We start from the raw sequence: 26,782 nt of genomic DNA, 5'->3' as shown, positions 1-26,782 counted from the left end.
TTTCTTTTTCTGGAAAAGTTTTATTTTATTTTTGTAAAATTAGTCCTCTTAAGGATCTTTAGCTTATTCTTTCAGATCAATCCAAGTATTCTGATGAGTAGTGAAGTATAAAGTATTGTTTTATGAAATCAGTTTTAAAAACACAAAAGGCATACTATCCCTTGAAGGTAGAAAGAGTTCAGATATAAAATAAAAAATGTAAAAGGTAAAATATATGCAACTGAATATTCATGGAAAAATAGATGATTAATCCAAATATTCTGTAAAAAAATCTTAAATTCATTTTCCCATGTGGAAAGTTATATGCATACAAATTATGTTGTGTAATGAGTGCCTTCTTTTAGTGTTTGGTCATTTTTTGAAAAATATTAGCTTTATTTTAAAAGACAGTTAAACTTCCAACTTCTATTGTTTCAAAGAGCTTTCAAAATGTAAAAAAAAAAATTCCTGTTAACCAAAATAAGAGAAAACAACCTCTTATCAAATCATTCTAAAGAAGTACCCTATAATTTATGCCCTAATAATTCCCCTTACATTAAATCCAAACAGATTTGTAAAAGGAAAGTAGTAAGAGAGGCTGTGTGTGTGTGTGTGCGTGTGTGTGTGAGAGAGTGAGAAAGAGAAAGAGAGAGAGAGAGAGAGAGAGAGAGAGAGAGAGAGAGAGAGAGAGAGAGAGAGAACGCTCTTTTAAATTTGAAGAGTCAAGATATGATCTCAAAGTATTGTCTTATATGTCCTCCCTTCCCATATTTTCCTGTCATATGGCCTAGACTGAATGGGGGTTATTTCCACTTGACCAAACTAGGGGTTCTACATTTTATTCTCCAATCTTTTAACTAACACAGAATATAGTAATATAGATATCAACTGCTGTCCATTAAGACTGTGACATACTCCAAGCCCTGGCTTTCAATAAATATGAAAATATGAAAGTGCTCTCTAGTCCCAAAGTTTAGATTTACCTTTTTTTTTTTTTGCCTGAAGTAGTTAGGACAAAGATTATCTGATGACTACTTTGCTAAGCTGCTTTCTTGCCTTTGTGTCATAAAAAAATTAAAACAAATTCATCACTTCTTTTAAAATTTGAGATTCACAACTATGCCTATGTATAAACTAAATGCTGCAAAATTTCAAAAACAACCTATCAGTCCTAACCATTTAATCTTTCAGTCAAAACTCCTATTGCCCACAAACTCCCCAGTAACTCTCAAATTTGTAGTTTCCATGACTACTGTATCAAAAGATACTTATTAACTTCATTGTACCATACAGGTTAGAAGTTCTAAGAAATAAAGACAAGAAATTTTAATTCCACCCTGGTTACTGTTAGTTATTCTCATTCTTCACATTTTGAGCCCACACACTGGAAGTATTGGGCATTTCAGCAGACGAGGTTTCGGGGTGGTTTGTTTTATTCATTCCTTGGGAGGACAAGTGAGGTGTTACGGTACACAGAGGAGTCCGCTTCAGTTTGATCACTCGAGTGGCGGTAGGCTTCTTTTCTGACAGGGAAGTCTTCACTGGAGACGTATGTGTTTCACCATTTTCTGCACTTCCAGTTTCACGGGGTGTTTGTGAATTCACAGCCACTGAAGAAATGCCAGGGTCAGGTATGGTTTTTGACACTGCATGGCATCCAACTAAATTTTGACTGCCACTACTGGGCCGCTTAATTGTCATCTGGGAAGAGGTTTTTGAAGTATTAGATGTAATCACCTTTACTGAAGCAGAATTCTTGACTTTGATATGTGTGCTTGTTGAAGGACCCAAAAATCTAATGGGTTTAGGTCCTGCTTTACAATTCACACCATCCTCTTCTTCCTCATTCAAGGCTATCAAGCGCCTGTAAATATAAAGGACTGTCATCTTCAAGATTTTACACAACCCACAGTAATCAATTAATGTCTCCAAAGTTAATCTTCAGGCTAAACAAAAAGGTTCCTTTCAAGCCCAAAAACTTTTTGAAAATTGGTAAAGCTAATCTCCTGTATAAAACCAAACACACTAAATAAAGTTAACAATCTCATAAATAACTCGGTCATTACTTTTATAAGACATGTTTTACTCACTAGCTGTGTGACCCTGGGCAAGTCACTTAACCCCAATTGCCTCACCAAAAAGAAAAAAAAAAGAAATGTTGTTTTAAATGACAAATTTCAAACAATATAAACAACTTAATTTTGAAACTGGCATAGGGGAACAAAGAGGCTACTCAGTCTGCTGTTCAATTGAAAGAACACAAAATACATCACTACATACCTGAAACAGGATTTGATCCTCAATTGAACCAAACCCATGGTATGGTGAGATATACAACAGAATCACACATTATGGTGAGTCAGAGATGGAAAGGACCTTAAAAAACATTTGAAAATGACTGAAGAAGCAATACAGTATGAAGTAGAGAACATTAGACTCAGGTCAAAAGAAACTTGAGTTCAATTTCCACTTGCTGATAGAGGCAAGCTCTATAACCACAGACAAATCATTTCACATCTCAGAGCCTTGGTTTCCACATGTGTAAAATGGGGATAACATTCAGACTACTTACTGACTTCAGGACTGTTGGGAGGAGAGAGTATCATAAATTATGGAGTGCTATACAAAGAGCAGCAATTATCAATTAGTCTTAATTGACAGATGAGGAAACCAAGATTCAGAAAGGCCATATGACTCATCCTTGACCAGTTCAGTGGCTGAGCCAGAACTCAAGTACTTCTCAGAATCTTTCCTTTGTACTCTTTCCACTACACAATGATATTCAGGGAAATATCAGACAAGTTTGGGAAAGATAATAAACTAAGAATAAGGTTTATCAGAAAACCAAAAATGGAACAAGAAAAGCAAGACCAAAAAGGTAGAAAACAGCTACCTACTGCTGTATGCCTAGTCTTCCCACTGTTTTCTTCACTTTCTTTTGTATTTAGTTTCTCTTCCCCTTCTTTTAGAAACATTTTTTACTCTATTAATTTCTTCCTATATATGAAGTAATTGCTTATCAGATATTAGATCAAACCTCTAACTCTTTCAACTAAATTAACTAAACTATAAACTTTTTAAGAGCAGGGATTACATTTTATATTGATTCTCCATCTACTCCAAGCCTAGAATAGTGATCTACACAAAACAGACATATAATACTTTCTTGCTATATTGTATTTACTATACTTAAACAAAATTAGCTTCTAAAACACAAGAAGATAAAGAGTAAACTGTTATCTGGAAATGTCAGGAATGAATCTAGTTAATTAAATACTCTGGTTAATAAAATTACCACATATATCATGTATGAATTGGCAATGCTCAAAAAATCAGAAAATATTAAAATATAATTAATACTAAGAACTATGATAAATATAACATAAAAATATTCTGATGACTCAGGAGGAACTTCAGAATTTTCTACAACTCCAGATTCATCATTATGAATTGGTCAGAGGTTAATCCCAGCGAATGGAACACTTGGATATAGCATAATATACATTCACCCTAAAATTTAGCCCTACTGACTTTCTTTTTACTTATCTATACCGCAGATTTCATTATTTTGCCCCTAGCAGGTGGGGAACCTGTTGCCTTGAGTGAGGCCCTTTGACTGAATCCAAACTTCATAGAACAAATTCCCTTAATAAAAGCACTTGTTCTGTAAAACTATGATCAAAAGGCTGCACCCAAGAACCAGAAGGCCACATGTGGCCTTGAGGCTGCAGGTTCCCCACCCCTGCACTTAGACCTTCTAATAATTTACTAATTTTAGAAAGCATGTTCAAAAACACAGAGTAAAGAAAAAAAAGAGGCTCTAAGAAATGGGAGATATCATATATGGAAAAAAGAGCTAACACAGATCTGAAATAAATCCTCTCTGAACATCTGTGAAAGACAGAGAAAGCAGATGTTAGAAGGCAGACAAAACCTTAAAGGATACTAAAAGAAACAGAAATCTCACTATACTAAGTGATCAAGAAATTCGGAAATGTGAAGAACAGCATTCACAGAACCAGATGACATCTAGCTCAGAACCAGAGGAAAAACACATAAAAATGGTTTAAATACAGTTGAACTCAGAGCTGTATGAGAGTAGATCTAATGCTAATTTTTAAACAGATAATTTATTCACTCATAAAATCCTACTAAATAAAAAATTTTGAACTATTTGATGATAGAAGCAAAGAATATTTCAGGATACATCACTATGAATTTCCAGTATTCAAGATGAAAAAATTATCCTACATATGTATAATCCAACAGATATGAATGACCAGGTTTTTCATGTACATACAAAAAAAAAAATCACTCACCTAAACTTCCACTGTGTCAGAATCTTTAATTAAAAAAAACCCCAACATATTCTTCTATCAAAACTATATTGCAGACCTAGTTTAAATAAATCAAACTCAATTTCCATAAAGCTGTATGGCCTCTTTTGCAGTAGTTTTATATCTATTTCCAAACCTATGATTCAACTGGTGTGGGGAACCTCCACCACCCATACAGACAGGCAACTAGAATCATGATAGTTTGTTATGTACCCAGCGTCTAGAAGACCTGAGTTTAAATCCTGCCTCAGATGCTTATTAGCTGTGTGACCCTGGGCTAGTCATTTAATCTCTCTCTGCCTCAGTTTCTTCACCTATAAAATGGGGATAATAATAGCACCTACCTCCTATACGGTCATTGTGAGGATCAAATGAGATAACATATGCAAAACATTTTGAAAACCTGGAAGTACTACATAAATGGTAGCTATCACATGATATGAAACTTAGGAGTCCTAGAGAGCTGCCTGGGACACTGACAGTTGAAGTGACCTGGCCAGGAATACACAACTAGTGTTTTTCACAAGCAGAACTTGAACCCAATCTTACTGGTGGCAAAGTAGCCTTCTATCCAGTAAGCTAACACTGATTCTCATCTATTGCAATGATAAATAGAATACATAGGTATACTGTTTAAATACCTTCCCAGATTACAGAGTACATACTTACAAATAAATGTATTTATTAAAATAAGTGCCAGTATATGACACCCAAAATAATGACATTAAAATTTTAGGACAGAACAAAACAATTCCAAAAGACTCATGATGGAAAATGCTATCCACATCCAGAGAAAGAACTATGGAGTCTAAATGCTGATCGAAACATACTATTTCCTTTTTTTTTGTTTGGTTTTCACACTTTTCCCCTTTTGTTATGTTTCTTCTTTCACAACACGACTAATGTGGAAATATGTTTAACATGATTGCATATGTATAACCTATATTAGATTGCTTGCCATCTTGGGGAGGGGGGATGGAAGAAAGGGAGAAAAATTTGGAACTCAAAATCTTATAAAAAATGAATGTTGAAAACTATCTTCATATGCAATTGAAAAAAATAAAATACTATTTGCTAAAAAAAATTTAGGATATAAATCTTATTATTGAGGCAGGAGAGAGTAGAGGGAACATAGGACTTAGAGTATGGAGATCTAGGTGAATCCCCAGCTCTGTCTCTTAATAGCTTTGTGACATTGGGCAAATCACTTATTTTTCTGAGCTCCTCATATATAACCTGGGAACGATAGTATTTGTAGTATATATTTCACAAGACTGTGGTTATACATACCAGAAGATACAGTATACATAAAGCGATGCACTATAAAATACTCCATAAAAATAAGATGCAATTATAGTTATGTGACTTTTTAAAACAATTGAATTAACGTATCTTTAATAATAATAGCTAGCAATTATACAGCACTCTAAGGGTTACAAAGCGCTTCGCATATGTTATGTCATTTCATGTTTGAATCTATCCTTAAATCTGATCTTTAAATCTCTGTCCTGATTTCCAATACTCTCTTTTTCCTTTTCCTGAACTTTAGTGGAGGTGGACCAAATTTTGTTCAGTTAAAATAAATCTAAATGAACGTGATAGAACATAGGTAATTTAGTAATGAATATCAAAAAGTCTAAAAGATAATAAGGGAAAACACAAATTATATTTCAGTCATGTCAGAACTTATCTGAAGAGAAACAAGGATTATTTTCTCTTTTTAAAAAAACAATAAAAATGTAGATCCTTGACCAAGATGGTGAAGAACAATCAATAAAGCAAATAACCTTTTTCTAATTGGAGCCATGTGATGAAAATTTCCCTGTAAAGGTCGCTCTTCAAGAGTCCAGCATTCTATCAATTCCTGTGGAACACGCCAGTAGCTAACACCTACAGTACAAAAGAAAACATTACAATGAGATCCTATATTGAAATACTCAGCATCATGAAGCCATATAAGATCAAGCGGAATTGTTAATTTCACACATTCTACTATAACAGAAGCACAAATATATAAATGTAAATCTCACAACAGATTTACAACCAAATCATTAGGAAGAGGAAGGCTGGCACAACAGAAAGAACACTGCATTAGGATTATGAACATTTGGGTTCAAATTCCAGCTCTGACACTGTGCCACCTTGAGCAGATCATTTGCCCTCTCTAGGCCTCAGTCCACTCTACAAAATGAGGAAGTTGAGCCAGAGGATCTTTAAGGTCCTTTCCATCAAAAAGACTGCCATAAGGTACTATTATCAATCTCTATCTAGAAGGGAAATACCATAAATGTTATTTTATAGTAATCACTGAAGAAAGGGGACAGGAATTCAGCATAAAACATGTAGCCTCTATGAAAATATTTGAATATTTCCTAAGAGTAAGGAATATGAGACATAGCATGGCAGAGAAGATAGAGAGTTGGCCTCAGAATCTGACACATACTGCTGTAGGGCATTAGGCAAAGTCTCTAAGACCAAAAATTACACAGAAAGTGCCAACCTGCATTAATAGAGAAAATTTCATCATCCAGAAGTTCCATAAAACAATGGAAATGCAGTTCTAGTTTCTTTCCCCAAGGAATATCAAATAAAATTAGCTCTTCAAAAAGTATACATAGAACGCTCCTTTTGTTCTACCATCCACATACCAAAGCACAGAAGTGGACAGGAAGAACCACTAACACATTTGTTCCATTTTCTATGGGCATACACGTAAGAGTTAAGATTCAATTATATTATATATTGTAAAGACAGTAAGTTCCTTTTGTTCATTAATGATTCCCCTTGATCAGCCTACTACTTCCCAATCGTTAAAAGGGAAAACCAGGCCAGGATCTTTTTTAGAATTCTAAATCCTAAGTGATCAAACAGGATGAACAAACAGATCTCAAAAGAACTGCAAACCAGGAACAATCATATGAAAGATTATTCCAAATCATCAATAATAAGAGGAAGTGCAAATCAAAATAATTCTGAAGTTTTACTTCACACACAGTCAATTTCTAAAGAGAATAAAATATACAAAGCACCAATGTTGGAGCAGCTACAAAAAGATAAGCATACTAATACACTGTTGGAGCTATGGATTGATCCAAGCATTCTAAAAAGCGATTCGAATTTCTGCTTTAAAAAAGGACTAAAACATCAGTACCCTTTGACCCAGAGATCCCATTGGCAGGCATAAACCCCCAAAGAGGTCAAAAAACTGAAAGACAGGTCCAATAAACATTTAAATATTCATAGCAGCACAAGTAACAAAGAATTGGAAATAAAGAGATTCCCATAAATTGGGGAATGGTTAAAAAAAAATACAAGAATGTAATGTAATATTTATTGTACCATAAAAAATTATAAATATAAAGAAATCAGAGAAACATGGGAAGATATATATGAATTGATGCATAGTAAAGTAAGTAGAACCAGAAAAACTATATACAACAATGGAAAGAACAACAACAAAAAAAGGAAACTAAACACTGTGCAATTATAATGACCACACTAAGCCCAGAAGAAATGAGGAAATGCTCCTCCTGCCCTTTTTTGTAGAGCTGAGGAACTAAGGATGTGGAATACTATATACAGTAAGACTTGGTTGATGTGATGGTCTGTTTTGCTCAACTCAATTTCTCCCCTCTTCATTATTCTTTGGTATAACAGATGCTTTGCTAGGTAGGGGAGAGGGAAGGGCACATTTGGAAAAAAAAAGTGAATTCAAAAACAAAATGTATCAATTAAAATTAATTTTTGATGAATCCTCTTAAAAAACAATCTAATTTCAAAAATATGTTTTACAAATTGGAATATTAACTGGCTTTGGATCACATTCTCTAGATTCAACTACACATGACTTTTTCCTCCCTTCTTCAAATTATTTTCTTCTTTGAACTGAATTTTAAGCATACTTCTAGATACACAGCTGCTACTCAAAAACCAAAACAAATTGCTGCACTGAACTGCACAATAAGGTAATAAAAATAGGCTAATAATGACAACTAGCAACTCATGACACATGGCCTTAGAACTAAACCACCTCAGCATATTATCCTGAACAGTCTGAAAATTGCTTGCTGGACACATTCAGAGAACTTCCCTAACAGAAGCACCATACTACTAAAACACACTTTGTGGTTCTAAGAAAAGTTTAACTGCCACTATGGAAAAAAATCATTGATATCATACCTTCACCTTCCCAAGTATCAAATGCATCCATCATCTTCTTCAATTCAGCTACTGAATAATAGCTCCAAATGTACTGAACATTATTTCCAGCCTCTCTAGAAATATTTTTGAGAGAAATATAAATAGTAAGAAAGAAAACAAAAAGAGTAAGAAAAATAGTACATTTAATACACTGTATTAATATCAGCCTACATTTTACATATGTATCTACCTTAGTGGTTCCCTACAAAGGGACTGAGTAATTACTGGAAGAAGCCCTCAAATCAGTATAAATACCAAAGCATTGTTATCACTAAGGTCATTATTTAGTGCCAACAAAATGTGAATAATAAACAATGAGTTCCTGAGTGAAGACATGAATGATCAGCAACCCTTCTGTGAATATTAATAATGCCATAGTCCCATATCTGACATCAAAAGAAAAAAAAACACTAAAAATTTTCATGTCATAACTCTTTAAAACATGTCTTCATGGAAGATGCAAAAGCAAGATGGGAGAGTAGCAAGAAGTATTATAGTAAGCTCTATCATCTCCCCTTGTCCCCAGGAAAAAAAATCTCCTTCAAACAGATCTAGAAAATGCACCTGACTGAATCCTGATGAGGAATCCAAGACAGTCACAGTTAGTCATGTTCCAGACCAAGCTGGCATAGAGACACAGGGAGTTCTGCAGACACTGAGGATGGGATGGCCAGAAGCCATGCAGAACATTCCAGCACCCAGGCAAAGATCACCAGGGCAAGAAGAGGTCCCAGACTTGTACTGGGGCACTGAGATCAGGGCAGGTGTGAACAGGCAACTTTGTTGCTCACTACCCAGTTCCTGGTCCCAGACCTAGGGCAGACTGACAAGGGTACCTACTTCCACTCCTCCCCAACTCCCAACAATCTTAACCCCTGAGCTGTATACTAAAAGAGAAATAAGTTCAGAAGCAAGTAGCAGCAATGGTTCCCAGATCCCAAAAGCCAAGCAGGGGCTCAGTTCCAGCCTTCAGCCTAGTCTGAACCCTGCAGAGGAATAACCAAGGCCGGAATCCCAGACCAAAGAGGAGCCAGCAGTTCTATCACTCTGAACCAGTAGACCTTCCCTTCTAGCTGACGTGGCTGAGTCTAGCATCAGTCTTCTGTTGCTCAGACCCAAACCCAGGTCAAAAACGTGCAGAGCTCAGACCAGGCAGAGTAACAATCAGACTATGACCTGGAACAGACCTTTTTTGGGAACACTGAAAGCTTGCAGGTTCCCAGCCTGTCCCTGAGATCCTGAAACAATGAACACTAAATGTCCCCAAAAAAGCAGCAAGAGAACCAGCTCAGACCTTCTGTCCAGAAGTGCCACAAAGTTCCACTGTACACATCAAGTCCAAAGTCAGGAAGTAGTCTGGAATAATGAGCAAACAAAAAAAAAATCCCACTATAAAAAGGTATTATGGTAATAAGAACACTGAAGATGCAAACCCAGTGGAAAAGAATGACTCCAAAACATCTACAAAGCCTTATAAGAAAAAAAAAAACCAGCCTGGGCACAAATTCAACTAGAATTCCTAGAAGAGATGAAGCAAGAGTTTTTTGGTTTTTTTCTAAAGAGTTAAAGTACTTTTATAAATTAAGTGAGATTATTGGGAGAAAAACTGGAAAAGAGAGAGAGAGCTATGGAAGGATTAGAAAAAGAATTAATAGCTTAGCCCAAGAAGTACAAAACCTTGCTCAAGCAATAACAAACAGAAGTCAGCTCTAGGAGGCAACAAGAAATATTAAAACAAAGTCAAAACACTTTAAAAAAATAGAAGAAAATATAGGATATCTCATGGAAAAATAAATGACCTGGAAAACAGATTGAGGAAACAAACTACCTGAACGCCATGATCAAAACAAGAACCTAGATATCTTATTTCAAGAAATCTTAAAAAGAAAACTGCTTAGACCTCTTAGAACCAAAGGACAAAGTGAAAATAAAAGGAATCCACCAGTGACCTCCTGAAATAAATTCCCAAAATGAAAATTAGGAATATTAGACAAAATCAAGAGGTTCTAAGTCAAAGGAAAAAAAAAACACTGAAAGCAGCCAGAAAGAAAGATGCCAAGTAGCCACAATCAGGATCACACATAATCTAGCAGTTTACAGAAGGCTATAGAAAAGTGGAGCTCTTGGCATACCATATTCCAGAAGGCAAAGGATACACAAGCATACAGCCAAGAATTACTTACCCAACAAATAGAAATATAATCCTAAAATGGAAAAAAAAAAAAGGACTTTTAAATGAAATAGAGGATTTCCAAGAATTCCTGATGAAAAGAAAAGAAACCTCATAGAAACTCTGAAGCTCAGACACAGGAGTTGAGAAATATAGAAAGGTAAAAGTGAATAAATATCATAAGAGATTAAACAAGAATAAACTTCTTATATTTGAATATGGGGAGATGATACATATGTTCCCTGTGAACCTTATCATCATTAGAGGTCACAGAGGGAGTCTAATTAGACAGAAGTGGCTGGGAGTAGTTCTATCATGTGCTGAAGATCTTAAAAATGTAGAAACGGAGGCAGGGAAAGAATACACTTGGCAGGAAGCCGGTGGAAGAAATTAGGTTAGCGAAAATTCTCTCATAAAACCAGGGTATGCAAGTAGACATTAATTCAAACAAGGATGAGGAAGTAGAAGGGGAGAGGCTGACGCTTGAACCTTACTCTCATCTGAACTAGTCAACGGAGGGATGGAAAACACACACAGGTAGATACAGAAATACATTTCATTCAACAGAGAAATGAGGGAAAGGGGAGAAGGCACAAGGAGAGAGTAGAGGGAGGGCAGACTAAGAAAGTGATTAGTCCTAAGCAAAACAAATCACAAAAATGTACAAAAATTTTTATAGCTCTTTTTGAGCTAGCAAAGAATGGGAATCTGAGGGGTTCCCATAAACTTGGAAATAATCGTAATATATAAATGTAATAGAATATGATTATGCTTTAAAAAATGATGAAGGCAGGGGCAGCTAGGTGGTGCAGTGGACAGAGCACCAGCCCTGGATTCAGAAGGACCTGAGTTCAAATCTAGCCTCAGACACATAACCATTACTAGCTATGTGACCCTGGGCAAGTCACTTAACTCCACTGCTTAGCCAAAAAAAAAAAAAAGAAATGATGAAGGAGATGGTTTCTGAGAAACCTATGAAGACATATATGTACTAGTGAACAGAACCAGGAGAAAAATTTATATAAAGATGACAATATGGTAAAGACAAACAACTTCAAAAGAATTAGGAACTGAAAAGTATAATGACCAACCACAATTCCAGAACAGTAATGATGGAACATGCTACAAGGTAAAAAACTCACAGTGAAGAAGGAAAGGGTGTGTGTGTGTGTGTGTGTGTGTGTGTGTCTGTGTGTGTGTGTGTGTGTGTGTGTATTTAGACATGGCCAAATGAAAATCTGTTTCATACGACTATATATATTGATACCGGGGGCTTTGTTTTTCTTTCATTCTCAATGTAGGGAAAAGAAGAGGTGGCAGAGAAGATAGATTTTTACTGATTAAAAAAATATGTAATATAATGTTAAAAAACTAAAATAACACTAGTCTTCACAGCTAAGCATGGTAACCCAGGTCAGTAATCACTGCTACTGTGGAGGCTAAAGCTGGTGGATCACTAGAGCATGAAAGTTCTAAGCTGCAGGGGACTTAGCCAATCAGGTGTAGACACACAGCACAGCACCAAATAATGTGATTCCCTGAGAGTGAGAGAAGGGGGTACCAGACTGCCTAAGGAGCGAAGAAGTAGCCCATAGCAGAAATGGATTAAGTGAGAGCTCCTGTGCTTATCAGAAGCAGGATCAAGTCCATGGGTGGCTGCTGCATTTCCAGTGAGAACCATATAGGGAGAAAAAAGATGGAGAGGAGCAGGGAGGAAGAGAGGAAGAGAGGAAAGGAGGAAAGCATAGAGGGAAGTCTTCATCTAAAAGGATCTGGCTCACTTCTAGTTACTTATTCCTTCAAAAGCCCCAAAAATATTTGATAAAACTGTGAAGTACCTTATTCCTTTTCCCATAAAATACATTTGTAAAATGGATTTTTTGCACTTATAATCACAGAAATACAAATACTCAAACAACTTGGATGTGGAACCAGATTTAAGATTGAAATTTTTATCAATCCAACCAGACTTCTAATTTTCAAAAGTAATTGTACCAGAAATTTCATTAAATTTCTCAGTATAATATGCAAAAATGCTTTCTACAGACTGAATAATGTCTCACATGTATATGTATTACTATTTTTCAGATGGGTTAAGATGCTGTTATAATAAGACAGAAATTCATTTTAAAGTACTATAGAATTCATGGTGCTTTTTGGTCACCATGTATTTTTTCAAGAGATGCTACCAAGAGTACAGCTATCAACATTTGGGAATATATGAAAATTTTTTAATATTTAAAAAAAGGTCTAGAATATACATGGGAAAAAAATCAAGAAATCTTTCAAGTTAAGTTTTCAAAAATTATATCATTCCAAGGGCAATTAAGAAAGATCGAGGGGCAGCTAGGTGGCACAGTAGACAGAGTACTGGCCCTGGAGTCAGGAGGACCCGAGTTCAAATCCAGCCCCAGACACACAACACTCACTAGCTGTGTGATTCTGGGCAAGTCATTTAACCCCAACTGCCTCACAAATAAAAAAAGAAGAGAGAAAAAAGAAAGAAAAAGAAAAAGAAAGACTAAAGTGCCATTATATACTTTAATGGGGAAAAAAAATAATGAGCATTTACAAAATTCCTAATCATAATACCCCCTGCTATATGCCACAGGATACATAAAACAAAAAACAAACAAACAAAAAAAGAGAGAATACCTGCTCACAAAGGGCTTGTGACCTAGTTAACGGTTGCTTTAGGCCTATGATTTCATTAACCCCCTCTACCATTGCAAACTATCAACTCCTCTATAACTTAGGGTCTTAAGGCATTAAGGGATTAAGTGACTTTCCTAGGATTGATAGGTAATATGTGACAGACAGGACTTGTACCTAGGTCTTTCTAACTAAAAACGAGCCTGCCACATATTGTGCTACACTACCTTCAATTGTATTATCTCTAAGGGGTATGCTAAGCAAATCAGTAGCACAGATGGGAAAGGATTTGAACAACTGGTCAGAAAGAGATCACATGGGTCTCTTTGCTAACACTGGGGGCAGGACCATTGCAATGCCTATACTCAGATTCAAGTCACAACCCTGAGTCTCAGTGTCATAGTTATAGAGAGCACTAGCATACCAGAGCTTGTGGCTACAAAGGAGCAGGGACCCTGGTCATATTTCCAGGGCAGAAAAGAGTGCTTGTAGTTACTCACAGACCACAGCACAGGCCAGGAGAGTAGTAAACACACCTCTCCTTAGATCATACCACCTTATAAGAACTAAAAACTTACAGACGTCTCAGAAAACAGCTACACAAAAAACCTGAAGCTTGGGATACAGCCCCTGACACCCAGAGAGCAGAGCCCAATGTTAACATAAAGTTAAAAGTCAAGAAACAGGCTGGGAAAATGAGTGAAAAACAAACAAACAGAAGATCTTGACCATAGATTGTTAATAACCTGACAAGGAAAATCAAAACACAACTTAGAAGACAAAAATAGTCCAAACTGCTACATTCAAAGCCCTCAAAGAAAAATATGAATTGGTCTCAGACTCAAAAAGAATTCCTAGAAGAGCTCAAGATAAATTTTAAAACCCAAATAAGAGAGGCAAACGAAAAACTGAGAAAAGAAATGAGAGTAATGAAAGTAATGCATGAAAAAAGAGTTAACAGCTTGATAAAGGAGGTAAAAGAAAATAATACCTTAAAAAACAAAATAAGCCTAAGTGTAAAAGAAGCACAAAAATCCAATGAAGAGAAGAACTCCTTAAAAAATAGAATTGGACAAATGAAAAAGGAGGTACAAAAGCAAAAGCTAATGATTCCATGAAACATAAAGAAACAATAAAATAAAGTCAAAAGAATGAAAAAAATAGAAGAAAATGTGAAATATCTTTGGAAAAACAACTGATCTGGAAAATATGTTGAGGACAGATAATTTAAGAATTACTAGACTAACTGAAAGCCATGACCAAAAAAAAAAAGAGCCTAGACATTATCTTTCAAGAAATTATCAAGGAAAACTGCCCTAATATTCTAGAACCAAAGTGTAAAACAGAAATTGAAAGACTCCATTAATCACCTCTCTCAGCTAGGTATAGAAATCTATTTTACCCTACCAGGAAAGTAGGAAGGGAAAGAGATAAGAGAGGGGGAGGGGGCTGACAGAAGGGAGAGAAGAATGGGGGAAGTGACAGTCAGAAGCAAAATACTTGAGGATGGAAAGGGGTGAAAGGAGAAAGAAAATAGGATTAAACCAGGAGAGGAAATGGGATGGAGGGAAATACAGTTTATGATCATAACTGAAAAAAAAATTTACAACAAGTTTCTCTGATAAAGGCTGCATTTCTCAAGTAAATAATGGATTCAAATTTATAAAAATAAGTAAAATTTAAATAAAGTAAAATAAATATAATAAAATTTAAATATAGGAGTCATTTCCCAATTGATAAATGGCCAAAGGATATGAACAGGCAGTTTTCAGATGAAGGAATCAAAGTTATCTAATGCTCTAAATCACTACTGACTAGAGAAATGTAAATTAAAACAACTCTGATGTACTACCCTACACCTATCAGATTAACTAATATGACAGAAAAGGAAAATGACAAATGGTAGTGATGTGGGAAAATTGAGACATTAATGCACTGTTGTAGGATTTGTGAACTGATTGCATCATTCTGTACAGCAATTTGGAAATATGCCCAAAAGTCTTTAAAATCATGCATATGCTTTGACCCAGCAATACCACACTACCAGGTCTGCATCCCAAGGAGACAAAAAAGTAAAATGGAAAAGGATGTATGTGTACAAAAGTATTTATAGCAGCTCTTTTAGGAGTGGCAAAGAATTGGAAATTGAGGGGATGCCTATGAATTGGGGAATGGCTAAACACATTCTGGTATATGATTATGATGGAATACTATTGTTCTATAAGAAATGATGAGCTGGGTAAACTCAGAAAAGCCTGGAAAGACTTACATGAACTGATGCACAGTGAAATGAGCAGAACCAGGAGAACACTGTACATAGTAATAACAATATTGTATCATGATCAACCACGAATGACTTGGCTTTTCTCAGCAATACAATATCTAAGACATTCCAAAGGACTTATGATGAAAAATGCTATCCATCTCCAGAGAAGGAACTGATAGAGTCTAAATGAAGATTGAAACATACTTTTTTAAATTTCTTTTTTTGTTTTTTTTTCTTTTGAGTATGTGTTTTCTTTCAAAACACGACTAATATGGAAATGTGTCTTGCACAACTGCACATATATAATCTATATCAAATTTCTTGCCTTCTCAATGAAGGGGAAGGGGAGAGAGGGAGAGAATTTGAAACTAAAATTTAAAAAAAACCAATGTTAAAATTGTTTTCACAAGTAAATGGAAAAAAAATTAAATAGCTGTTTTAAAAAAATCTACTGAGTAGGGGGCAGCTAGGTGGCACAGTGGATAGAGCATTGGCCCTGGAGTCAGAAGGATCTGAGTTCAAATCCATCCTCAGACACATAATACTTACTAGCTGTGTGACCCCGGGCAAGTCACTTAACCCCCACTGTCCAGCCAAAAGACAAAAAAAAAAAGCTACTGAGTGCCAAGCATAGTGCTAGGCAAAGTAGAAGATATGAAACATAGATAAAAGACCTTATTTTCATGATGCTTACAGTCTAGAAGAGGGATAAGATGCCCAAGGTAAAGTGGAAGGAGAACTGGATTTGGAACTGAATTCAAATCATGGTTCTGCTAGTTAGATGACTTTGGACAAGTCACTTAACCACTGTGGGCCTTGGTTTCCTCATCTATAAAATGAGAAACTAGAAGACCTCTAAGGTCATTTCTAGCTATAAATTTATGATATTATGATTTGCTTAACACAAACAGAGATAACCATAATATACAACATTATACGACAAGTATGTTAGAGAGTTGCAAACAAGCTCTATTTGAGGTTCCAAGGGGAAGGTTCAGAGTTGATATAGGAGTAAAATCAGGGAATGCATTCTGGAAAATGTCATTTGAGCTGTATTCTAAAGGATGGGTAAGAAATCAATGTCCTCAGAAGGGGGCGGGGCATTTGAGACAACTGGAATAACGTGAGCAAAGACACAGACATGGAGAGGATCAGAGACTACATGAGTTAGGATGGGGTACAGTGCATATGAAGAGGAACAATATGATACAGTGCAGTACCAGATTACAGATAGCCTTCAAAGATAAAAACAGATCTCATCTCTATTCAAAAGGCAAGAAGAATCCAAAGAACTTTTATCAGAAGAGTAATACGGCCAGAACAAGACATAAAAAATAGTATTCTGATCACAGGGATAAATGGAAGGGGAGGAAAATGGGAGCTGACAGACTTAACATGTAAGGAGACTATAAGAAGTCCACAGGGGTGGCAATAAGGGCCTATAATAGGGTAGAGGCAGTAGAAAATAGCAAAAAAGGTATAGATGCTAGATGTGCTATTAAGGTAGAATTGACAGGATTTAATAACTAAATAAATATGAGAAGTATGAAAGGGAAAAGTTAAAGACAACCTTAAGACTTCAAACATGACAGAATGAGTGAATGATGGTGCCACAATCAGAAAAAGTAAAGGCGGAGAAGAAATAAATTTAGGTGGGAAGATAAGCTTGATCTTGGACATGTTGAGTTTGAGGAGTCCGTGGGAATTCAGGTAGAGATTGCTAAATGCAGCTGGAGATGTGGGTCCAAAGGTCACAGAGTTAAGAGAAATGAAGATTTGAGAGTCATCTGCATAGGAATGGTAGTGGATACTATAAATTGAATGAAATTATCAGGAGAGAGAATGGAAAGGAATAAGAGATGAGGGTCAAGGATAAAGAACATCCATATTAAAGCATATGGTATGAGGATAAAAATTCTCCTTGAAGGAAGGTTAAAGAGGAATGAAAAGAAAAAGACAATGTATTACATGACTTGCCCAATGACATATAACAAAGTGAGTGGCTTAGAAAAACTCTCCTACTCAAATTTTGTCTAGTCAGCCAAAGGAGAGCTATGATTATCTAGATTTCCTGATTTTTAATCCTGTATTCTTATATATCATGTGACCTCCCTAAGACAAACTGATAACAATCACACACTCAGTTTCTTTACCTTTTGGAAGGGGGTAGAGAAGGTTAGATGATCTGAGGCCTATTCTCCCTTTAAATCTTGTTATGATTCCCAAAAAACAAAAAAAGTAAGGCTAATGACAAAGCACTTGCAAAAAAATTACATCAATACAACTGTTCTTCAATTACAAACATTTCTTAAAGTATCTAGAACAGCTATCCCACCTTACAAACTCCTTTAACTTAAATACAGAATTTTTAATGTCTTTCATAGTTGTGGTAAAAATACAAACTACATAGTCTGATGTTATTTACAGTCAATGTCATTTTTTGTAACATGTATTGAAAGTATTTCATGTTATGCAAATTTTACTTCTTTTTTTCCACAATCAAATCTGTACTTACCTTTTGTAAATGCTACGAATTCTTCCTCCTAGCTGTTTATCAATTGCATCAGTTCCATCTGCTTTTGTGGCATACACACCAATAATTCTACTCTCACAGCTTGCACCAGATGTGCTGAGATAGTGTAGAACCCAAACAGTAGGTTTGTTACAGGCTAACCCATAAGAATCACAAAAGTCTGTCAAAGCCTGGAAGAGACATCAGAAAATCTGAATTTAATTCAATGAGAATGATTTTGCCATACTGACTTTTTGCTTCAGAAAGCAATATGGTACAATCAAAAGAGTACTAGACTTTGAGTTAACAGAGACCTGGGGCTAAATGCAGCTTCTAACACTTAATGCAGAACATAACATGGACACCCCAACAGCTTAACCTACTGAAGCTCAAGACTTCAGAGCTTAAGAGTTCCAACAGCCTTGGCCTTAACAATAACAGAGATTACAGGAATTAGCCACATAGGTAACAACCTATAGTTGTCTATATTAAAAAAAAATTTTTTTAATGTATTCATGTCTTGTCTATCCAAACCATATTGAAATCCTGGACTGTCGTGTGTGTGTGTGTGTGTGTGGGTGGGTGTGTGTATATACACCCACCCACACACACCCCCCCACACATACAGATATACATAGATATATGCACATGCACACATGGGCGTGTATACGCGTGCGTGCACACACACACACACACCCCCCATACGGTACAGATAGACAGACTCTTCTATAGCTCCTAATACAGTGTTATCAATATAGTAAACACTAAATAAATCTGTACTATATAAATATATATAATAATTTCTTTTCCTGATTATCAACTGAGAATAAAAGAATCACAGAATATAAATCTTAAAGTTCTAGAAGAATTTCAAAAGATTATCTTTTCTAGCAGTCAGCTTTCAAGCAGGTAAGGTTTTTATCCCCATTTTATAGAAGAAGCAACTGATATCCACAGAGATTAATTCATTTACCTAAATCAATTCCTAAAACAAATTCAGTAGCAAAACAAGGACAGGCAGTAAAAGGCCCCAAGAGGTTTGGTTAAAAGACACTCAAATGTCCTTCCTGAGTACTATGGCCTAAGGTCTCCTACAATATTCCTTCAATTTTATCATACTACAGTTATGGACTATTAGCTTAAAGTCTCTGATACATATGCTAAATAAAGCAGATTAAACAAATTAATCTTACTCAATTTTAATTGGTACCAAATGCCTGTTAAAATGTATAACATCTACCACTAGAGTGAAAGGCAACTAACAAAGCTCACTAGTCATGTTAAGTACTAAAAACACAGTCAAAAAAAGTATATTGCAAAAAAAGCTCTAATGGTCATAAAATAACATAAATTAATTCTCAAATTTACAAATTGTTACATTTACTAATTTGGCAACATTAGTGCTTGTACTCAATATGGCAATTCTCCTAACATAAGGAGCAATTATGATAAAGAGAGCACCACTTCACATGCCACAATGTCACTGTTAATTTATAAACAAATTCAATAGCCAGAACATTCCTAAAAAGAAGTAATCAAGGAATACTATATCTTTAATGTGGAAAAAAAACATAAAAATATATACATATATATACATGTGTGTGTGTATGTGTGTATATATATATATATATATATATATATATATATATATATATATATATATATATATATATAGTTTGTATATCAAAGTAATCTCTTTCAAATTAAAAAGGAAAAACATTAACCTTATGAGAGGTCCCAAGACCTCTTAACCAAGATATAACAAGTTTATATGTTTTTTGTTACAAAGAGTGGTTATTTTGGTCCACTGCATAAAACATGCATGAATTCTCCATTCTAAAATTAGGAAAATGCAATGTCTTCATAATTTTTACATAAAACATGCTATTAAAAGTATGTGCTGTCATTATTTTGTGCTGACTGACATAAGTTAATAAATACTTTAAAAGAAACTTAAGAAAATGCCAAGACCTTTTTAAGTTCTATATTTGACCTTAAAGCATATGTCTCCATTTCATTGGCCAAGTGGTCAGATAAACTGTAAGGATAAGGGATGCCAAAGTAATCAGCCTCCTCCTGCAGCGCAATTCGAGTTTGCTCATCTTTAGGAATCCGAACTTCCCCATGAAGATAATCCAAAAGATATTTAAACAGATTTCCATCACGATCAATAAGACAAGCCCCTAGAAACACACATAATGCAAAAAATGATTAGACACATAAATCAGACCTCCAACAAAATTTCGTCAAGCCAAGTCTGTACCTAGCCAGTCCATGGATCTTTCATGATCATTTGGTGCTTACGCTGTATCTCTTAATGGGTACTTCCTACAAAAGTAGGTATTTGTTTTTTCTAATTATTTCATGTAGGAAAAAAAAACTTAAAAGACTCACAAAATTTTATGGGTAAAATCCCTTCTCATTCTAAAGATGAGAAAACTGGGGGCAAAATCTATTTGCTCAAGTTCACAAAACAAGTTAAGTAGCAGAGCTGGGGCTAGAATTCAAGTCTCCTGACTTTCTTGACATGACTGTTTATAAAACAGATAACTGCAAATAAAGAGCTACAATGTAAATCACAATAACCAATAAATCACTTATCCAGAAATAGAAATTTCTTTATCAGGTAATGAGAAAATATAGCAAATACACAGTCCCTAGTTTACAAATGGGTGTTATAAAAGTTCATTTGTAAGTCAGTTGCTTCATGTGGTGGTACTGTAACTCAGCTAGATTATGGGTTAAATAGACTTTTGTGAGCTGGCCTGGAAAACTAACCACTTTTTATAACATTATTTCTATGGGAAAACGCATTCCAAGTTTCAATCTGGTACTTAGGACACTGAACACATTTCCCCACCAGATCCAGCCAAAGAAGCCTCTAGTTGCTGCTGTTCTACAAGGGAACTTGTCCCTCAGCCTAAGTAAGGAAGTAAAGGCTCAAGAATAGATGACAGTTTTGAAGCACAGGGGGGAAGAAAGAATCTTCTCTAGCCATAAGGCAGGGACAGATTCACCCCCACCTCAAGGACAAAAGACTGACTATGGTAATGATTTACATGCAAGAGACATTTTATGCTAGGTACTAAAATATCTTAAAGAATGTCTGTATTTTAAACTTAAGTCGGGTCATTGTTGCTGCTTAAACTGAAAAATACAGACAATGCAACAAGCCAAATAGTGCTTCTAAATATTATAGTTTAACAGACCAACCCAAAGAAAGTGCCTTTTCTTCACCAATCTATCACACTTTGGGGATACTCCTTCCTAGTAGTGGCTTAGAAAACAGAGTACAACAGCAGCATTTTGGATAAGAACTAACTGGTGAGAGGGGAAGTCTCAGTCTCCCTGATGTTGTCTGTTAACTGGAATCCTATCTTCTTCCTAATTGACCACTCTAGGCCTGAGCTATCAGCATGGAGTGACAGCTTTGTGGAGGGTTTTATGGTCTTTCCCAGCTATCATTCAGCTGGGAAAGTAATTTCTTTAGACTTCACTGGCATTAGCACCAGGAATACCTCTACTCTTTAGAATCATCCAATTCTTCTGATCTAACAGGAAACATGAAACAGGCTTCAAGGGCCCCAAGGGGAATCAAAAGATGGTTAAGAACAGCATCAGAGCCCTGGAATTGTGTTTTTAAAGTTTTCTTCTGTATCTATCTAGCAGTAACTTTTGCATCTTTCTATTCTTCTGGATACATCACTATATTGAAATGCTCCCTCAGAAATATTTCAGATCATGCAACAAGACTATGTAACAAGTCTAACACTAATTCTACACTTACATTAGTTACTCTTTGTCAGTTGTACATCAGACAGCTGCTCTCTCCACAGAAATAAGCGCTCTACTGTGAAGAACACAGGGAGAGACTAATACATCTAATCATCCTAAATACCTTTATCCATGAAGTTGCTCTAATGTAAATTGAGCTTCCAAATAAAATTAATCACATTTTTAGATCTTTATTGGCCTTGATGCTTTCTCATTTCTTCCCTAACTGAGCCAAACCAACATGGATTTTGGACATTGACCTAAACGGAATAAAAAAAGGTCCACTTCTTTCATTTTCATATAAAATAACAAGAAAGAAAATGCCAAATACGATTCTGTTCAATGACTGTTCAATGACATTATTCATTAATATACTTATTATCATTATTGTTATTATTAGCTAGTACTTATATAGTCCTTTAAGGTTTGCAAACCACTTTACAAACATTAATTCATTTTTAATCCTCACAACAACCCCAGGAGGTAGTTGCTTTTATTATCCCTATATTACGGATAAGAACTGAGGCACACAGCAGTTAAGTGACCTACTCAGGATCACACAGCTAAAAAGTGTCTGAGGCTGGATTTGAACTCAGGTCTTCCTGACTCCAGGCCCAGCACTCTATCTACTACACCATCTAATTTCAGAATGTTGAAGAGCAGTTAAACTGGAAACCCACTTTAACGAAGATTTATAACAATGTTTATAACTTTAATACATTTACCAGATTCATCCACCTTTAGAGGAAATCGTCCACTGAACATAGATGCAAGCATCGACTCCTTAAAGCGGCACAAGGACTCCCGCCTGGCTGTATAAATACAGCCTCCCACATTTAGTCTGAGAATATCCAGCACCTCTTCTGCCTTGCTGCCTTCCATTGCTCCCACCAACTGTCCTAATTATTAGGCCACAGTACTATCCAAATCTGCAAAACAGTTGTGCTCATATGAATTTCCATGGCTGAATAAAAAAGAAATATACAACCACTATTTCCTATAATACATGAGAAGCAGGTTTTAAAATTCACCTTAAGTGACAGCAACACTGAATTAAAGTGCTTTAACACATAAGACAGTTCAATGTATGCTAAAAGGTGCAAGATCATAAGGGTCTTTTTTTTAAATTACTGATTCTTATACAAATATTTTCTGACTAAATGACTTAAATTATAAAACTAAACTGAAATAAAAATAATGAACTATGGAATCATTTCATTTTCATGTATATTCTAAAGTACAATAGCTGAAAGTTAATCCTGACAATTAAAAGCTACCATTTAAATTCAATTTAATAAATATTTACTAAAGCCACTATGGCTAAAATTAAAAAAAAAATAAGCCAATCACAGTGAAAACTGAGGATAGTTGATAAGTCTGCATGTAGCTAAAGAACTCACAGAAGTCTTCTAACACATTGGGAAGGACTCTTCTACCATGGCAGATTTATGGGACAACATAAATATACCCAGTATGTAAAGGAAATGGATGGGCTACAATTTAGATCATTGGAAAAAGTACCTACACCCTATATGAATGAGATCGCAGCTCCAAAACAGTTTTGGACAATATACTATGGCTAAACACTGGGGATACTAAGATGAAAAACTACATGGTCTCTGACTCAAGAGACTGAGATCCCTGTATTTTAATAGGTAAGGAGATGAGTCAGACATACATAAAAATAACTATATTAAAACTTACAATATAATTAAATGCACAGAAAAGATCAAATAGAAGTATGAGGTACAAAGCAGGACAGCTGGCAGAAAGGGAGAATCAGGGAAGGCTTCATGGAGAAGGTGGCACTTTAGACTCTTAGAAAGAGAAATATTTCGATGGGTAAAGATATTTATGCAAGGAAAAGGGGGAGGGCAAGACTAGATTGGGGAATGGAAAGAACTCCACTTGGGGACAGTAAGTGGTATGAAATAAGGCTTTAAAGATATCAGTAGTCAGCTTCTCAAGAGTTTATTATTTGTTGACAGAATTTAAACAAGAAAGTAAATTATTCAGTTAAGTAGCTAATAATTATTGCTGGACAGATAAAGTTAACAGTAGTAACCATCATTTAAATTTTATTAACTAAGGCCTTTTCTACTAAAACTCTACTTTGATGCTTAGCTCCAACACAGAAGTGACACTAGATCATCAAAAACGACACCAATATTTTGCAAGCTTTGGCAATTCCTACCAAGCTGGAAAGGCTTCAAGTACAGACCCAGTGATGTCTATGTCTGTCATATAAGAATTAGCTTTATTACCAGAACTGGCTCATCACCAGAAGGTTACCACCTGGTAATGAATGCTTTCAGCCACAGCAACTAATATTTTTTTTCCTAAGCCTAGAAATCAGTGAGAGTTACTCACACATGTTTAAGTATTAAAGTAAGAAGAACCTAACCCTACACACTTTGTCACTTAAGATCAAAATTCTGAGTATACTAGCAGACAACACATCCTTCAAGTCCTATAAAGAACATCTTTAAGTCTGCTTCATACTACACTGGCTGAATTTTCTAGATGGTGTTAAGAGGGACAACACTTAAAAAACATTTTTAAGAGAATCAAATGCAAGAAGTCAATAAAATATCATTGACCATGGTTAAATTTATGGACCCTAAAAGGTTCCTTGATGGAAGTCATTCCTGGTTCCAATAATTAGATCACCTAACATTAGGGACCAAATTTAAAATCTCTACTAAGAGGTTCAAAAGACAACCCTGCTTTTTTCCTTACACTTTTTTTGTTTAGTTATAAATTGTTTTTGGACCTCATTCTAAGAAAAATCAAAGAGAAGCCTGAGGAATAACCACATTAATTAAGACCAACTACACCACCAAGTCCCAAACGTTTAAAAAAAGGATTGGACCTGTGATTTCATTAGTATAGGAACCATCTAAGTGAGGAAACACCATCTACCGATCAATGCAGGTCAGCAACTTCTCTGCAAATTATACTCTTTAAAGAGCTGTCTACAACACTGAAAAACTGAGGCACAAGAGCAGGGTCAGAAGCAGAACTTTAACCCAAGTTTTCCTGGCTTCTAAACTATCTCCCCAAATGTTCACATATCCACCCAGCATAACTAACACTATCTCTCTCACTATCACTATAACACATCATAGAATCACAGAATCACCTCTGAGCCAAGAGATCATCCCAATAAAGCCTTCTGGCCACTTGGTATCGGGGATAGTAAGAGAGTAAAAGAACTTCATCTACTTCTTAAATATTTTAGGCTCAGGAGCTACCTCTTCCAGAAATCTTCCCTGATCTCTCTCCCTAGCTGCTTGAGCTCTCTACTTCCTCAAATGTTTCTACAGCACTTTGTCAGTTCTCTCTAGGGCAGGGTTTCTTAACCAGGAGTTTGTGAACTTATCTGTGCTTTGTTTTTTGTTGTTGGTTTTTTTATGACTATTTCATTACTAGTTTCTGTTATAATTCTATATTTTTATTTTATGCATTTAAAAACATTGAGAGGCGTCCATAGGCATCGCCATAGCAAGAGGGGTCTATGGGACTAAACAGATGAAGAACCCTTGCTCTAAGGTTTCCCCCCCTTACTTACCAGACGTCAGTTACCTTAAGTAGTCTTTTCTCCGCCTTTACCCCCAGGAGAGCGTAAGCTCTTGCAGGGCAAGAGAAACTATTTCATGTCTGACTTGGCATGCTCACCTAATAGGCGCTTAATATTTTCCGAATTGGAATTGATAGCTTGAGTCAATATCCAAAAGATTCCCAACAGTGGAGTCCATCCATCTGTCCGTCCGTCCATCCATGCCCAAGCAGTCATTAAGCGCTTACTATGTGTGCGCCAAGCCGGGGATGCAAATACAAAGAAACCATCCCTACTCCCTCGACTCTCTCATTCTCCCCCAGCCCACACTGGGGATCGTCATTCCTAACCTACTCAAACTACCATCACGGTCACTGCAAACACCTCCGGCGTCCGGTCCCGGCCGAGGCACCCTGCGGGGCATCGGGGGCCGAGGGGGAGGGGAAGGAGTTGGCTTGCGGACGGGGCGGAGGAGGGGGTATTGTGCTCGCTCGCGCCCCCGCAACATGGGCGGGAGGGGCCGGCACTGGGAACTTTCCCTGTAACGCAGGGCTCCCGCAGACTGGCGCCGGGGGCCACCCTGACCTCAGGGCCGGGGAGCTGAGGGGTGAATCGCCCTCCTCGCACACCTCGGCGCGCCCCGGCCTCGCCCCCATCACCCATCCCGGAGTCCCCATCCGTCCTCTCCCCTCCCCTCTCCCCCGTCGCCGCCCCAGCCCTCCTTACCTGCGTCCCCGCCTCTCCCGGGTCGCCTACCCCGGCCCGGAACCGAGGCCCCTACTGGCTTCAGAACGGGGGCCCGACAGGGCGTGGAGAGCTGAGCCGAGGCGGGGCAGCCCGGGACGAGGCTTCCCTCCCTCCCTCCCCTACGTCGACCTTAGGCCGGCGGCACAAAGCCGGCCCAGACACGGAAGTGAAAGCGGCGGCGGCTTCGGCGGCTTCGGCGGCGCCTCCTCCTCCTTCTCCGACAGCTCCTCCTCCTTCTCAGACCTCCAGGCTGCGGGCTGCGCCCCCGTGCGGCCCCCCGTGGGCGACAGCGGGCCACCGAGGGCAGCAGCGTAAGGGCAGAGGCGGGGGCGGAGGCCGAAGCCTGAAGTCCCGCCCCCTAGCCGCGCGCCTGCCCCTCCCCCCAGCCAGGCCCGAGGCTGCGGGGAGGGGCCGTGACCTGGTGTCTCGAGCAAAGTCTTCTGTAGGGAAGCTATGAAGGGAGAAAAGGAACACGCCTGGGCCTCGCAGCCCCACCTCATCCAACTTTTCCTGATCAGACAGACCCAACTTGCACACAGGTGCATCCAGAAGCTCAGCCATGACCTTGGCCCGGCCCTCTTGGGCT

The 26,782-nt window shown here is 37.0% G+C and overlaps 1 protein-coding gene across 1 annotated transcript; it reads right to left on the bottom strand.

Annotated features, from left to right (window-relative positions):
- KCTD18 (potassium channel tetramerization domain containing 18) lies at window positions 1–26,336 on the bottom strand. The gene is made up of 7 exons (XM_020984903.2): window positions 26,176–26,336; window positions 22,616–22,819; window positions 20,088–20,299; window positions 18,120–18,307; window positions 8,496–8,590; window positions 6,104–6,206; window positions 1–1,843 (listed from the first exon to the last, which is right to left on the bottom strand). The coding sequence occupies exons 2-7, from the start codon at window positions 22,770–22,772 to the stop codon at window positions 1,327–1,329; spliced, it is 1,272 nt and encodes a 423-aa protein (XP_020840562.1). The 5' UTR covers window positions 22,773–22,819; window positions 26,176–26,336; the 3' UTR covers window positions 1–1,326.
- Between the last annotated feature and the right edge of the window lie 446 nt (window positions 26,337–26,782).

This window comes from Phascolarctos cinereus, unplaced genomic scaffold (assembly GCF_003287225.1).
Source record: "Phascolarctos cinereus isolate Bilbo 61053 unplaced genomic scaffold, phaCin_HiC Scaffold_726;HRSCAF=1367, whole genome shotgun sequence".
Taxonomy (NCBI): Eukaryota; Metazoa; Chordata; class Mammalia; order Diprotodontia; family Phascolarctidae; genus Phascolarctos; species Phascolarctos cinereus.
The sequence above is the reverse complement of the archived record's forward strand: the minus strand, read 5'-3'. Positions and strand labels throughout refer to the sequence as shown.